The 17,155-nt window shown below is 34.3% G+C and overlaps 1 protein-coding gene across 1 annotated transcript; it reads right to left on the bottom strand.

Moving 5' to 3' along the window:
- Positions 1-3,676: 3,676 nt before the first annotated feature.
- LOC116112166 (replication factor C subunit 1-like) lies at positions 3,677-16,845 on the bottom strand. The gene is made up of 23 exons (XM_031398341.1): positions 16,711-16,845; positions 16,497-16,570; positions 15,811-15,927; positions 14,811-15,275; positions 14,660-14,727; positions 14,353-14,428; positions 14,215-14,276; positions 13,978-14,129; positions 12,883-13,037; positions 12,542-12,730; positions 12,279-12,400; positions 11,974-12,181; positions 10,935-10,988; positions 9,957-10,126; positions 9,255-9,345; positions 8,322-8,497; positions 8,156-8,195; positions 7,616-7,740; positions 7,353-7,425; positions 5,596-5,688; positions 5,282-5,525; positions 4,158-4,211; positions 3,677-4,056 (listed from the first exon to the last, which is right to left on the bottom strand). Exons 2-23 carry the CDS (start codon positions 16,497-16,499, stop codon positions 3,887-3,889), a joined length of 2,907 nt encoding a protein of 968 aa, XP_031254201.1. The 5' UTR covers positions 16,500-16,570; positions 16,711-16,845; the 3' UTR covers positions 3,677-3,886.
- Between the last annotated feature and the right edge of the window lie 310 nt (positions 16,846-17,155).

Here is a 17,155-nt window from a genome sequence, read left to right as displayed (position 1 = left end):
TGGAAACATAAAATCTCTGAGAAGATGGATTATAACACTTGTAGCCGTTTCGACTAATCCCATATCCCACAAAAACACACTTCACTGCACGAGACTCAAGCTTAGTTTGTTGATGTGGATGCAAGTGGACATAGAATACACATCCAAAAATTCGAGGAGCCAAAAGTACCATTGGTGGAAGAGTGAAGTGATCAAAGAGAGCATCCAATGGTCTTCTAAAATTGAGAATACTAGATTGTGTATGATTTATCAAGTAGACTGTTGAATTCAAGGCATCACCTCACAAGTGAGAAGGGGCATAACCTCCAATCAAGAGAGACAAGTAACTTCCAATAACTGTTTGTTTTTCCGCTCTACAACACCATTTTATTAAGGCGAATTAGGACATGTTCTTTTTTGAATAATCCCTACTGAGTGCATGAATTCTGTCAATTCTTGCTTGAAGTATTCTCCCCCATTATCGGAACGAAGGACTTTTATTGGAATACCAAACTGAGTAGTTACCATTTGATGAAAGCAAGTGAAAGACCAAGCAGACATCACTCTTATGCTTTAATTGATAAACCCAAGTCATTTGAATGCAATCATCAACAAAAGTTACAAACCATCTCATCCCATTAATAGTAGAAATTGGTGTCAGTCTCCAAACATTTGAATGAATTAATGAAAAAGGTAGATTTGCTTTATTATCACTTAAATGGAAAGTAGTACGATGACTTTTTGCCATTACACAAGTTTCACAACTAAAATCCAAAAAATGACATCCACTAAGCAAAGAGGGAAATAATCTCCTAAGATAGCTAAAAGAGGGATGTCCTAGTCTCTTATGCCACAACCAAATTTCTTCTTTTTTCCTATTCATCAAATCTTCCTTTAGCAAGTGAGATGACCTTCTTAGTTGTAATGTTGGAACCCATTATCCAGATAGTACAATTCTCCATTTTGTCTACCATTGCCAATCTTCTCCTTGATATGGATGTCTTGGAAAACATAGTGAGTAGGAAAAAATAGAGTAATACAATTATGAGATTTGGTTAATTGATTAACAGAGAGAATATTACAATTTAATGATGGCACAAATAAGACATCTTTGATAGCTAAGGTGAGGGAAAATGAGACTGTGTCAACTCCAATAATTGAAGATGATATGCCATTGGCATTGGTAATAGTAGTTTTGGAACATTTAGGGGATAAGTAACTAAACCTATAATGATCATAAGTCATATGGTTTGTTGCAGCAGAATCAATTATCCAATCACTATTTACCGTAAAAGACATCCCTAATTGAATAGTAAATCCAGGAGTTGTGGCTAGATTCCCCTTCGGGTTAAAGTCTTCCTCATTAGCACTAAAAGACATCTGAGACGCTTTCTTGCTCTTTGGATGTCAATCCGGATATCCATGGATTTGAAAGCATGTATCCACCATGTGACTAGTACCATTACAGTGAGTACACTTCCAATCCTTCTTTGAGGTAGGCATTTTCTAAGAGGCCATTACAGCCCTTCTCCAGTTTTTGCTCCAAGCATAGCATCTTGGCGATTAGCTTCCACACAAACCATAGCATAAACAACTTGTAAATCTTGAAGTGGTTTGGTAGAAAGCATGCGACCTCGAACCCCATTTAATTGAGGGTCGAGACTAGCCAAAAACATATACACACATTGGGAATTAACCTTAGTGGTATATTTCACAATATCATTGGTACACTCCATAGTACAATCATCAATACCATCAAGTTCCTGTCATATTTTCTATAGTTTTCCAAAATAAGAAATAACAAAACCTTTATTCTAGCAGATAGAAATTACCTCGCAGTGTAGTTGATAGACTTTTGATGCATCCTGGTTTATCGAATATGTCCTTTTTGGCAGCCTCCCATATTTCCTTCGCCGTAGCTAACCGAAGGAAGAAAGATCTGATGTCCTTTGTCATTGCATCAAGGAGCCAAGATTTGACCAAGCAATTTTCATCTTCTCGTGCTTCATATTCCTCCGAATGAACATCTTTTGGTGCAACCTTATTACCTGAAATAAAACCCCAACGCTTCCTCCCACGGATCTTATTTTGAGCGTTCAAAGACCACTCAACATAATTGGTACCATCAAGTCGTCCCGAAGTGATTAGAGAAGAAGTTTCATGCATATGGAATCCATCCAATATGGTAGTAGATTCATTCTTCTTTAGAAAATTATTACTACTTTCTTCTAAATCACCCATAGCGATAAAGATGAAAAAAAAAATCGCAATAGAATGATATGAACAGAAACAACAATTGTGAACATAGGACCAAGCTTCAATTCCTAGGGTAAAAAAGAGGAGATTGAAAGAGGATCTGATACCATGTCAATGAACACAATTGTGGAATAATTTTCTGATAATTTTATTCATTGTAAGTCTACAATATATAGGCTAGATACAAGAACAATTACAAGGAAAGAATAAAAGAATTAATTACAGAATATTAAAGAAAATATCCTATAATTATAAAAGAAATAATATCCTATAATTAAGAATATTGACCATATCAATATCTTAATTATAGGATATTCCAACAGTGTTTTGGTGACAAGGCAAAATGGGAAGTAGTAATGGTGTTTAGAGGTTTGCAAGGTTTGGCTTAAACTCACAAAGAAAACAATGGACTCAAGTCTTCTAAATTACCCAACGATGGTAACAACAAAGCCATCGACGTAGTGTCTCATTAGAAAAAGCCGAAAAAGACTTCTTGAATCTTTAGCGGCATTTTTCAACAAAACGTTGTTGTTGTAGGATTTGTTGTTACAATCGTTGGATAGATAGTCCAACGATCTACCCAACGATGTTGATAGTGTCGTTGGACGCACCACTAGCGACGACAATAAGACTTGCCGCAGGCAATCGTTCAACAACTTCACGCGACCACTTTCGTATCCTTATAATACGTTTTAAATCATTATATTACAAATTAAATATTCTTTTAATATTTTTTTAAAACTTTTTTATAAAGTTTGTACCTTTTTTAAATCTTTTAATATAAAGTTAATACCTTTTTTAATATATTTTTTTAATCTTTTACTATTTTCAAATATTTTAATATAAACTAAATATTTTTTAATATATCTTTAGAATTTCTTAGTTATGCTGAAGAATAAGTTCCTTTTCAAAGATTTAATTCAAGCCTAGCAACCTAACCAAACACTAGTTAACTTTAGCAAATTTTACCATGCGCAAGATTAGTGTAGTGTAGTACACGCAACCAAACACAACCTTAGAGTTTTTTTTTAATAAGTGATCCTTCAGTGCTTTGAGTAAATTACCCCGTTACCCTTGTTACATTAACTGAATTCTGATAGAGTTAAAAGGCAAGGGAGGTTTTTTGTATAATTTTCAAATAAATTGGGGGGAAATGTGATGAGCAGTGCCAAAGTTGGCACGCCCCTGTCAGTTTCCGAAAACACAAGGGTACTAAGTGAAATTATATTTTGATTTATTCTTGCTTTGAAGTATACAAGTGAGAGACACTTAAATCTGTTATTGGACTTCATTTTTGCTCAAGCTAACAAAACCACGTTTCCAAGACACTTAAAGCTACCCAGAAATCATCCATACAGATGGGAAGAAATGATCCAATTATATCATCATTTTCAAATGCTCCATATAAAGGAATTATTCAAGTGAATGAAGGTTCAAACCATATTTTAAAACATATTCATAATTTCATAAGGAGAACAATCCAGTAATGCTTACATTTGACCATATTGTCCGCCATAGTATGCATCTACTGGCGGGGAAAATCCTCTCAACCTTTCAACAAGAAACCTTCAAAAATGGTTGTATAGAGGAAAATATCATGCACACTATATACATGCCGAAATTTATAATACCCTACACTTAGGTCACTTACTCATCTCTTTCTCTTGGCTGCAGCCCCTGAGCCACGCCCAGCTTTCTTATCCATGGATCCAGAATTACCTTTCTTCTCAGAGGATGCAGAGCCACCTTTCCCTCTGCCTGCCGCCTTCTTCTTGGCACTTGAACTTTCACTTCCTTTCAATTCCACTTGTACTTCAATTCCTGGAAAATGTTAGGCACACATTAGAACTAATCAATCATGCACAAATCACACAATTACTCCAATATTTTTAGGCATGTCTATGTCGGCTAATGTTACTAACCTTTTGAATTCAGACTTTGCAATTCCTTCTGCATCTTCTCACCATTTCCTGCATCTAATGGCATGAAAAAATACAAGTCAAGACAAACCAGAAAAACACGAGAAAGGCTCTTTCCTACAGTATGTCACAGTAAATTTCTTTTAAAGAAAAGAATGGATTCTATCTCCTTAAGGCACTTTTTTTTTTTTTTTTGGGGGGGGGGTTGTTGGGGGGTGGGTGTGGCAAAAATTACAGTTGTCTGACTAGAATATAAGTGAACACGCAGATCCTAAAATGCCTGGTTCAATGTTTTACACAGTACAGAATGTCATATTCCAGCACAGCCTCTACAACTCAAAATTGGTATACTTACTTATAACAAGGCATTCTATATGATGCTCACAATTAACTAAAAAACCATTTCAAGTTTTGGACTGAATTAAATGGCCATGAAATTTGAAACTTTTTACTAAATGACCATTCGCTTAAGCAATATAGGTTTATCTATAAACTATCGCTTAAGCGATATGTGTTAAATCGCTTAAGCGATAAAGTTCATGGCCATTTAATTAATTTCAAACTTGAGATGGTGTTTTAATAGTCAACCCTCACAATTCCTCCCATTCCCTAATGAACTATATGATTGAAATTTCCCCTGTAGTCCCTACCTCAATATGCCACAATTGGACGGAAGTCCCAACCTTTCTGTCAAAAGGAAATGTAAATATTCTATTCACAATGTACTGGTTACATGGTAAGCCATTTTTTTTTTTTTTTTTCGTAGGAGGTCGGTACCAAAGATGACAGTGACTGTCTGTGGTCTGGATATTTGGATGGCAGTAAAATTTTGAGGTGCAATCCACCCATCGCTATTCTTTAGTTAGTCATATATGCCAAAGACACAACCAAACATGTTTGTTTGTGTGGCCTTCATTCCCTCAAGGGATGATTGTGGTTTTGTTAACGAGGTAAACTGGCCCACGTTTGTATCTGTTCCTCTACAGTACTACAAATCTTTTGTTTCTTTTCTTTGAAGGAAAATTTAAAAATTCCTCAAATTGGAAAACTTAAAGACACAATGCAGCACTATAACAGTAAACAATCTGATGGCAAACCAATTGAAACTTATAGCTGGACAATTTTACCTGGGTCCTCTGTGTCTGAAGAATTTTCTTCTTCACTATCAGCCAACATACCACCATTCTCCTCTCCAATTCCTTCATCAGATGGTTCCAGAATTGCAGCAATCCGCTTCTTAGGTGCCTTCTTTCCAGGAAGTGTGACTAGATCTGCAGCTCTTACCATCCGCAATTTGCTATCTTCTTTATATGCTCTAGTCAAAGCAGCTTTGACAGCCGGTGGAATGCCTTCCAGCGGATTTCCATGCCCCTAATGCACAGAATACCATAAAATATTTTAAAAGTTTACATGCAGCTGTAAATGAAGCACAAAAGGGTACCTGAAATTTTGATAGCTCCACAATAGTATCAAAGTCCTCCTGGCTTATTGAGTAAACATTCATAAAATCCACAACCTTCTTAACAGCTTCATCCTGGTAAATCATACATGACACCAAAAGAACAATCACACATCATTACTGGCAGACATTCAAGGTAACAGATGCAAAAGGTCCCTTCAATATAGTGCTCACTCAAGTACTGCCCAAAATGAACAGCTGTAGAAAGGTTCTCACCATAAGGTAATCACCAAGCGAGAGAATATATGTATATTGTGATATTTTACATCAATGTTTGTCTCCAATCATGCATGCAATTCCTTAGAAATTATAAACTAAGACCACACAAAGAATCAGTAAACTACGCTTGGGCCTCGTTTGGATTGAAGGATTCTAAATAATTGATTTCATTAAATTCATGAATTTAGTAAAATCTTTTGTTTGGGTTTAGAAAAGAGTTTAAATCCATGGATTTTAGAAAATCCACCACCCTCCAGAATCTTTTATTTTTTAGGGTTTTAAAATCCCACCTAGTAGGAGAGATTTTGCCAAATCCATCAATTTTAATAATATAAGAAATTTTGTTAATACTTTAATTTTCTAATACTATCCTTGTTAATAATTTAATAGCCCAACAATTATCTTTTACCTTAATTAAAAGAAATATATTTGTTGTTCTCACTTTTTTAGCACTTCACCTTTGCATCATCAACATTTTTACAGCAGACGAGAGAAATAATCTAGATGTGAGTTTCTATTCCTTTAATTAATTATTTTCAATTTCTTATTTGCAAAAAGCTTTTTTATTATTTCATTTTCTTAGTTGATAATATATTATATTAACTTGGAGTTTTTTTTTTTTTTTTTTCACCAAATCACAAAAAATCATCAATTATAATTTAACTTGTATTTAACTAGATGAAAGTTGAATTTTTGTTGGTTTTGGATATTGAGGGTAATGTTAGAAATTATTTATCAAATCTATGGATTGTATTCATCTAACCAAACATGAGTGCATGGAAATTTGAATCAACAATCCATGGATTTTATATTTAAACCAAACAATGGAATTTATCAAATACATGGATTTTGAATCCATGGATTGTACAAAATCCATGGATTTTAAAATCCCTCTATCCAAATGAGGCCTTAATGGTAAGAAAAGTTTCATATCAACAAGTCCTGATCAACAAAAATAAGAGAGAAAGTGAACAAATGGAGGACAATAAAAAAGAAAATGTGCAAAACTGGAAAACACTGAACAGTGAAGCTGTTGAAAAGGAAGGAAATGATGCAAAGCTTTGGATCAAGAAATAGGTGCCGAGCAACAAAACTCCAATAATCCTGAAAGGTGGGTAATGGTACGACACTTGGTTCCAGCTAAGACGTAAAAGGTTTAAATCCTCCTGACACTACCAAACCTAGGATATCATATCCCATAGGACTAAAAGTTATAGGGTCCAACGGTAATTCCCAGTTTCAAACCCATTGCAAATCCAAGTGAGCCCTAGGGTTTTCTAGATATCAAATACATAAAACAAAATTCCAATAATAGAGGAAAAATAAAACGAAATATTTTGACTTTTGATATAACTGTGCACACAGCCCAAAAAGCAGGTGCCTTCAGCACAACAAACCTCAGGGCTCGGGCATTATTTTGGTACTGAACTGTCTTTCGTATACATGCAAATGACTGACTTGCCTTTGGCTACACTTACAGGTCCAAAATATTTATTATGCACAAAAAGATCACATCTAACCTTAGGCATCTCACGCAGTGGATCAGTTAATTGTTTCAAAAGGAGAGTAAGATACTCAAGTCGAAGTGTCTCCCTGCACCATAAACAATAAAACAATGATTAAGCAACTTAAGGAGGAGATGCAACAGAGATGAAACAATCCCATTATAGTTGACAGAAGGAACTAACTAGAGACCAAGCACTTCAATACTGACAGTGTACAGAAGAAATAGGACTCCACGCACTGAAATAACCAGGAATATAAGATATTGAATAAGAATTACCTTCCCGAATTAGATTCACGAGAAGCAAGAAGATGAACATGCAAATCTTCCAAAAGCCTCAAATTTTTACCCGTTGTTGAATTCTTTCCCAGCCACCCACCAAATCTGTTAAAATTCCTTTCTCCCTGAAGACATGAGGCCAGATTGTAACTGTAAGAATATATCTATTCCAACAAATAGCATTTTCATCTTTTACTAATCTATAGTGTGTACAGAAGAAATTTCATCAAACTTAATGTGCTCAAAACATGTCTTTTATTGACAGAAATATAACATATCCACTTGCAAACAAAGGCGACATGCAAAGTATAACATAGACTCAAATGATACTAAATTAATTTCACGTAATACATGACAATTTGGAATAGAGGAAAGATCTAAGATAGTGAAACTTTCATTGATAAAAACAAAATAGGAAAAATAAATAAATATAAGAAGGCCAAAGAGATAGAAAGTGCAGATCTCCCTCATTAAGAAACCAACATTTCTTCATCATGATAACAAAAATTTTGTAACCTTCATAATTGACATATGTATTACCTGTTCAAGCGTCTCCCTTTGTCCATGCAACAAAGCAGCACTGATTAAAATAAAAAAATATATCAAGAAAGAGAATACTAAGAATAAGAATACAAATAAACCTCACTTAACCCGAATGAAAATCATGTAAAATATTTCCAACATTTTTAGCTGCTGAAATACGTACGGAATGATACAAGATGCAAGACAACCAGTTTGAGAGAGCTGCCACTGTCGATATCTTCGAATTTGCACATTAACTATATCCCCATCGCCAATAGACTCAGCAGCACGGGCAATCAAGCTCATTCGCTTCATTTCATCCTTACCACCTGAACTTGGCCTATAATTAATATAATTTTCCTGCAAATTTATTTTTAAAAGATTTCATGTAAAGCATTATGGCAAAACAAATATTTGAAATTCGAATTATGCTACATCACTAAAGGGTACAAGTATCCAACAAATCAGCAATTACACTCATAGAGAAAGACATAGAACCTATAATAACAAAACGACTTAGCTGTTTCATGCATAAATAATAACAGAAGAAAGTCACAAGAGTTCAACAAGCAACTTTCACAGGAATGTTTTTAACTATTCTACTTCCTGGATTCTTGAACACCACAATCAGTATGAAAGAGACAATCTTAGAGTTCGTCAAAAGATAGTTACCATAAATCATACACATGAAAATAGTTTCCACAAAAAAAATAAATAAATAAATAAAATAAAAGAAGGATAAACTTCTATATTTTTCAATATCTTTACTATGAATTATCCAAGCCTCATGGATATTTGACTTTTAAATTAGCTGTTATTGAAAAAAAAAAAAAGTTCAATCAATCCAAGAAAATTGTTAAACTAGAGACTTGGTGTCTAACCTACTAAATAGATTAGCATAAATGTCCATCACGAATAACATGGTGAAGTCATTGTTTTATAGGAAACATAGTGAGGTCATTTTCATCTTACAATAGCACCATTGTGAATTTACCCAAAAAAAAAAAAAAAAAAAAAAAAAATTTGAAAAACTGTAGGATTTAACAAGATCTCCCAGCAAGATCTAAAATTCTCTTGAATTTTGGTAATAGGATTTCTAGACACAGCAGATAAGAACCTGAATAAGTAGAGGGACTAGGTCTGGATCACTCATGCTCAGGTCAATCCGCTCGTCCATTCTCAACCTTCCCCCATTAAAGCCAAACAGCCTACAACCACAGACATTATTAGTACAGCAATAGAATGAAATATTTAATGTCCATGGCTGATGGACCAGATATCATCCAGAGGTACACACAAACAAATATCTTTGCCTATGCCCTTTACGTTTTAATTTAGTTGCAAAAGAAAAAGTGATTGACATTAATCATCCACACCACAGAATTTAGAAGCATACAAAATATAATCAACAAAACATGCACTAGAATTGCACTTTGTATGATGAATCAGTGGCAAAAAGTCAAAGCATATAAAAGTACTTAAATAAACTAAATGATAAGTTAAGAGTACCGGGTAAAACTTCATAATTATAAAAGCAGAAACCCCAAAATTATGGTATCCATGATGAAACTAATAGAAATTAGGGACAAGATTATGATCAATGATATCACTATATAGTAATAAGAAGAGCAATATTTAACATGATTAAATAATGAGATTAAACACTATACACTCACAACAACTTTTAAGAAGATATAAGCAGGGAGTTGAGAGGAGATTGACAATAAAGTTCACTTAAATGAACAGCCTCAAACATTGTTACAAGCAAGCCATAGCAATAAAAATAAAAAAGGAAAAAAGAAAAGTATAGTGCTCATACTTATCAACAGCTGCAAATGGTGAAATATCTTCATCCTTGGCACTACTAAGAAGGCGCTGTCTTATGTCATCATACTTGATGTTTGACATGGAGAGACTCATATACTGCAGTTGGTTTATGGCCATGCGCATATCTCCATTCACTCTCTCTGCAAGTTCCTCGAGAGCAATCTGAAAGTCAAAAGTTAAATATGAATGATTGCATGATGAAAGAGCTTAATGAGTAGGAGTAATTGCATTGATTACAGGAATTTGTTGTAATTCTAAAAGCAAAAGCACATTGAACAAATAAGAGTAAAATTTAAAATTAAAATTGAAAAGAAAAAAGAAACAAAATGCCTACAATTATTTACTTGATTGGTTCTAACTCTCCTGACCCTTAAGCATAATCAACAGGTAACCACCCAAAGAAACAATAACCAAAACAAATAAATGACTGAGGTCAATGGATGCAATCTTGGACAAATTTCTGTAGGCTTTCTCTACTCTGCAGTAAATTGTTGACCAACTTCAAAATAACCACTAGCATTCTGTTTTCTTTTCAGATACCAACTCTTTGCATCTAGATGATAAAAGGCTAAAGTGCCATGAAAAGAGTGTAAAGTGTAAAATGAATACATTCCCATGGAGCATCACAAATCTAGTATAAATACAAATCCAAGTTTAAAAAGAAAAATGAGGTATCTTGCAAAAGATTTCCAAGATACCTCATTTTTCTTTACTTATCATAACTGCTAGGGTTTTTGAGTTGATGTGTTCAACTTTTTTGTGGCTTCATGGGCTGTTCTTATCTTTCTATTTTTGGGTGTTCATATCGCTCAGGTTACTCAAGGTTTTTAAGATTTTTTGTAAGGATCGAGCACTCTTTGTATTGGACCCCTGATCCACCATTGTAACTTTTTCTTTCAGTTTTAAAATTCTTGGTCCTTCCTAAGAATAAAATAAATAAATAAAACAAAATCATTAACAGAGCATTTACCTCATTAACCTGAAGACCTTCAGCATTCGCAATTTGCATTAACCTCTTAGCCATCTACCATGCAACAAATTCCATGTTAGAAACCCTATATTAAGAACAGGTTGTCCAGCAATCAAAGTAAACAGTCTGAATCTAGAGCCACAAATGTTCAAATTTGATTTATCCAAACTCAAGCCTGGGATCCATGCACAAGTAGACATATACATAAAAACTTAACGTACAAACATGCTGTATAAACATAGGTTTGTATGCAAGGGAAAAGGAAGTATCTGTCTCTATCTCTGTTCAATGGGTTAGAAGAGATTCTAGAGGATGCATAAAGACAAATTTGTGTGTGTAAAGGAAAAACATCATTACACTGAACGGGCAACATGAGATTAGCTGGAAAAAAAATACTAAATGATATTTACAGAAAACAAAATAAATATGTTCAAGAAATGAACAAAATCTCCAGAAAGTAATCACTGGAAAGCTAAACCCATAAAATCTACTCCTTGAATCATCTACGCAACTGACCCCAATATGTTCTGTTGTCTTAATTATTTGTTAAAACCCAAATAAATGGCAATCATACACTGTTCTGGTCAGTGAATTACATCTCAATATCTAGTAATCACCCAAAAACATGATTTTCCTCTTCAAGAGTAAATATAAAAGCAAATAAACCTAGAACTTCCACTGATTCTTGAAAGTAAACACAAAAAAGGACCATCAGGCTTTTGTTTTGTACTAGTTCAAAACAGGTATCTCCAGACTAGGTAGAATTGAGGAGAGGTGTACTGTTCATCCTACATTTCTTTGAGGCAGACTAATCACAATGTTATCAGTGCTGAATATCTCAAAGGCTAAAATCTTCCAAACATTACAAAAAACAAAAAGCATGATGATAGCATACATGAAAGGCACACCTGAATTGTGAACTGGACAGTTTCACACATAGTACCAATAATACAACAGAGAGTAACAGAAACAAAGCATAAACAACCACTTAAAATAAAATAAAAGAAGAAAGGAATGAAACATTATGATAAAGACTAACCTGTTGTTTTGTAGGTTTCCGAAAACTGAGAAGCAAGCAATAGTTTACAAGACTTTTAAGTTTCTGACTGTAGCGGTCATTACATATGCAGATAATAGGAATTTTGGAGATCTTTATGCTAGCAATAAGATCAGCAACTCCACCTCTATCTCCAGCTGACATTCCATCAACCTCATCCATAATCAGCACAGCTTTTGGATGCTTGGAACTGCAAATTTCGATTGAAAATTAACTTGAGTGAGCAAAAGAAATTCCTTGTACGTTTATCTAACTATTGCAAGATACAGTAAGAATACAGAACAAACCGATCCATTTTAGAATTCAATGCCTCGTTGCTGACAAGTTCCTTGACAGAATTCGCATTGCTTCCACCAATTCCCTTTGAAATTTTGGAATCAGCCTTCCCACGGCTATCACTAGCATTAACCTTGAGATTATTGGGATACACAGACCAGAAAAACAGATAGTTAATAACACAAGTATTGAGTGATACAATATAGTAATAAGCTAATAACCGAGATGCTCTGGTAATAAAACTTTTTTTTTTTTTTTTCCAAATATAAGCCACCTCAATTGCCTGGAAACCCAGCATCTGAGTAACCAACTTTGCTGATGTTGTTTTTCCCATACCAGGTGCTCCACTTAAAAGCACGGCCTTTTTGGCACTAGGATCAATTTTCTTCTTTCCATTTTGCTTAGTTCCACTACCAAGAAATTGTTCATTCCAATGTGCCAACCAATTACGAAGCTGATTAACCTGAAAATTTTACAAAGAAAATCATTATCCCAATGCTTCTGCATATATTACAAGGAAATAATTCCAATGCTTCTCCATAATGTAATAAGTAATATAGATAAAATTGTAATAGCTAATGCAACTGCAGAAATTGGCCAATAACACATTTGTACCAGTGACTGATTCCCGACAATGTCATTCGGAACCTTTGGCCTATGCTTTTCTGTCCATGTCAACGAAGAATCCTGGATATTTTGCTTTTTCTTCTTTACAGGAGAAGCACATGAGATTGTACTTTCACAGGCTACCTTTGTTGCCGAAGAGTTGCCTATTCAATCAACCAAATTGTTTGTTTAAACTACTGAGGCAATCTCACACCAGAAACAATACAACTGATAACTAATTATGAACATCAAATCCATTTCAAAGCATCCTAAGCTCATGTTTTGAACTTAAACCAATCAGCAGAGAAGTTATACATTGTTCAAAGTCACCACATTTATTAATTGTTAAATAAAAGGTAGAAGCCAAGTCATAGCATGGGTCAGAGAAAAACATGATAGTACCATAACCACTCACCCCCTCCTATCAAATAAATTATCTGCAGTATTCCCTTTAAGGACTATACCTGCAAATATATCTGAATTTTTCCAGGTGAAGTCTAACATAACAACAAAAATTAAGAATTTTACTACTGAAATTACCCACCTAATAAAAACATATAAACTACAAAAGCTACATGTACTAAGAAGAATATCAACGGATTGTCATATACAAGACCACACTCTTCGAAGTAAAGTGAGAAACCGCATTAAGAAAATGCTATATTGGTGCTTAAACAACACCTTAACATACATTTCGAAATAAATCTTCAATTAACTGTCTATCATCATTTCGTGTCACTCATTTTCCAAAACAACTATGAAAAATGGAAAAAAAAAAAACATTTTCTTAAATAAACATCAAATGCCAATTTACTGCCCAACTAACAAAAGAAGTAAGAAAAAAGAACTCATATTCCCAAAAACACAGGATTTTTCAATGTAAGCAACAATACCATGTGTCTCACTCACCTCACCAGAGCATTGAACAACAATCAGATGATACATAACACTAGACTTACCGTGCAATTCAGAGCAGCAGAATAAACAAGTATGAAACAACAAAGTTTGGACACAAGAATTAGAAAATAAAACCAAAAAGAAAACCTTAACAGATATTAGATGTTGAAGTGATAGAATACAAACACATAGCTATACAGTGCTTACTTTTCACTTCGACTTTTTGGGGACTTCGCTTGAGGGGCAGAGATGTAGCAACGTTCTCCACTGATTTCTTTGAATCATCTTGTGCAAGTGCTTTTGCTGGATTTGATGCATGGATCATATCAAACAATCCATCCTCCGTAAGGAAAGCAGTACTACATATAGAAAATAAAGCAAGACATCTAAGAAATAAAGAAATCCACAATTCAAAAGAAAAAGTTGTGTTCAGAGATGGCAAACCCAAGCTCTTTGGCTTTAGTTGATTTCACTCCCCCAATATCTTCATCGCATAAAAGATAATTCTGCAAGCAGAAGATGTTAAACACATGCCAACACAGCTATAAATCCAAACAAATGAAGACTGAAGTATGGAAAGACCGTTTTCTTGCTGACTGATCCAGTAACACGTCCCCCATGGCGTTTAATCAAATCTTCAGCCTCTTCCCTTTCCAAACTGTAAGTAGATCAAAATTAAATGCAGTCTCCAGCTGAAGGAAATTTTAAGCTAGACACAACACTAAGACTCAACCCAATAAAATAATTTAAATATTATCACAAAGAGCAGAGTTAATACAAACCCAAAAGCTTCCTGAAAAATTATTAAGAAAAGCATATGCCCCTAGAATTCCCTATACACTTACAAGATTAAGCACATGAAAAGCCACATAAAGATAAGACAACATACCTGTCAAGTGTTCCACTAATTACAAAAGTCAAACCAGCTAAGCAGTCAGGAGCACCTTCAGGGACTTCCTGACACAGGAAAAAAAATGTTAATATTGAGAGTAAAACAATTATTCTAATTAATCAATGCAAAAACTCCAAGCAGCGTCCACCTTTTCTCCTTTGTGTGGAGGATCTTTCCTTTCCCCGAAATTCATAATTCCACCTTGTCCACCACCTCTGCCTCTTCCAATAGCTGGTGTCCCTGATGCTCTACCACCACGACCCCTTCCACTGGGCTTAACAGGAGGCTCTAAATCTTTAACATTATCCTCATCACCATCATCAACACATACAGATTTCTGTGCAACTCCCCTACCTGAACTAGACTTCAATTTCTTTCTGGGAGTGACACTAGAGCCCCTCTTCTCATTCGGCAAGACAAAGTCATCATCATTGTCATCAACTTTCTGAATTTTCCTTGATCGTGGAGATTTACGGGAATCATCAATATCATTTTGTGTTTTCCTCTTAGCTGGAAGTTCCGCTTTTCCTTTTTCATCATCTAGCTTTTGTTTCTCAGCAGTAAAATACTTGCTAGTTTTTCTTCTACCTGAACCTTCTTTGCCTCCACGAAACTGGATTAATCCAATGAAAAATATATAGTAAATAAATATCAACGTAGTCAAATTTGACTCTATTGAAATAGTAAATCATTGACACATTCTATGATATTTAAATACGTATTCAAATCCTCAGTTTCTGTTCCTTAATAGCAAAACTTTATTCAACAAGACTAAAATTCCATGGAGTTTTCAACAATACTCCATTTTCTTTATACTCTTCTAGGTTGAAATCAAAAGATTTAAAAAAATTGAAAATTAACATTTAGATGTCTCCCTTTTTCCATTTGCATTCATTGTTTTATATTCCAACATCATAATTCTGAAACTGATTGGAAAAAAGCCTGACAGCCAAATAACCTATTTAGCTCTAGTCGAGAGTTGAGTTGAGTTTGTCACCTACAACGATAAGAATGTTTTCAAGTGTAACAATTAACACCCTAAAACCAGATGTCAAATCTATATTAAACCCTAAAGCAACCAAAAACACAAACATACACATATATCACACATATATCTGTATCCCATTTATATAAGAGAAAACACTCACGGGCTCTGAATTCATTGGCTCTGAATTGCTTGGTGCAGAATTTGCAGAGATTGAGCCATTGCCATTGCCTTTGTCTTTGTCATGTGGTTTAAGAAACCACTTCCTAATATCTTGCGGCTGTAAATCAGATAAAGCCTAGTATGTCAAACATAATATTTTAGACGCAACGCCTTCTTTTAATTCTCATTAATAAAGAAAAATAAAATACTTTAAATTCCTCTAATTTTACCAAGCCGCAAAAAAAGAAAAGGCTAACAAATTTAAAATGCACATAAAACACTGACTCTCTACTTGGTTCCTGTAAATAAAAATAAATATGGCTACCTTAAACAAAACTATAGAGTTTCTTTTATCTCTTTTTTCGGATAGGAAACAAGAAGTTTGATTGTCAGTGACTGTTTAGGGTTTTTCAGTTTTGGAACATTTGCCTTGTTATTTTCCAAAGCAACAAATGCAACAGCATCAATCAAATAAGATTATACTGTATGAAAACCCTAACGCTAACCCTCAACCATCTTTATAGAAGGAATCTATAACATTTAAAAAAATAAATACTTTAAAAACACGATTTCCTTTCTTAGACAATAGAATTCTGTTTGAATTTTCTCTAACTTTCCCAATAACCAAAAAAGAAATCGAGAAAAAAATAAAGAAAAATTTACAACAGGAAACATATAAACCCTTACCATCTCTAAACTTCGCACGAAACCAAAGATGCAATGACTAAAAGTTTTCGCTGATTTCGCCTCGAAAACACAATCTGGACAGCAATAAAAGCAGCTTGTAAGTAACAAAAATTCAAAATTTCTAACAATGTGCACAAGATTATCACTTTAATTTAATATTATATAATTCACGGCCCAAAAAAAAAATAAATAAATAAGATGGAAGAAAAACAACTTCCAGTACTGCGGGCTACGACGAACGGGTAATGGGCTTTGCACAAATAGGTAATAGATTAAGAACCGGCGGTGGTAACGGGAGGCTGGTCGCAGTGAGTCACTGAGTTTTGTTTTCTGAACTTTCAGTTTTTTTTTTTTTCTGGGCGCTGAGAGGACTTATTATACGCATTACTAATATAGGGGATTTTACATCTACACCCATAAGGCATAATTTTGATACGGACCAAAAGGTACATTACATGACCGAATAACATTTTCCCACTCCATCTATCACGTTCATAATTTTCTACCCCTGGTTTGAATATCATCAACATTCTACCATGTTTAGACTCCGTTCACTTGAATTTGAGGTTGACTGGCTTTGACCAATAAAATACACCTATGTTGCCTAAATTAAGACCAACTAACATTTTGTCCCCAAACTATCATAAAAACACAATTTT

This window comes from Pistacia vera, unplaced genomic scaffold, assembly GCF_008641045.1.
Source record: "Pistacia vera cultivar Batoury unplaced genomic scaffold, PisVer_v2 Contig656, whole genome shotgun sequence".
Classification (NCBI taxonomy): domain Eukaryota; kingdom Viridiplantae; phylum Streptophyta; class Magnoliopsida; order Sapindales; family Anacardiaceae; genus Pistacia; species Pistacia vera.
This window is presented reverse-complemented; position numbering and strand designations above follow the sequence as displayed.

Bases quoted from the DNA above. Each gene is read 5' to 3' on its own strand.
- LOC116112166 (XM_031398341.1), bottom strand. The intron at 10,127-10,934 runs GTAAATGCTCTG...TTTGACTTTCAG, and splicing joins AAGGTCTTCAGGTTAATGAG to ATTGCTCTCGAGGAACTTGC. The intron at 5,526-5,595 runs GTACCCTTTTGT...TCTGTGCATTAG, and splicing joins TGGAGCTATCAAAATTTCAG to GGGCATGGAAATCCGCTGGA.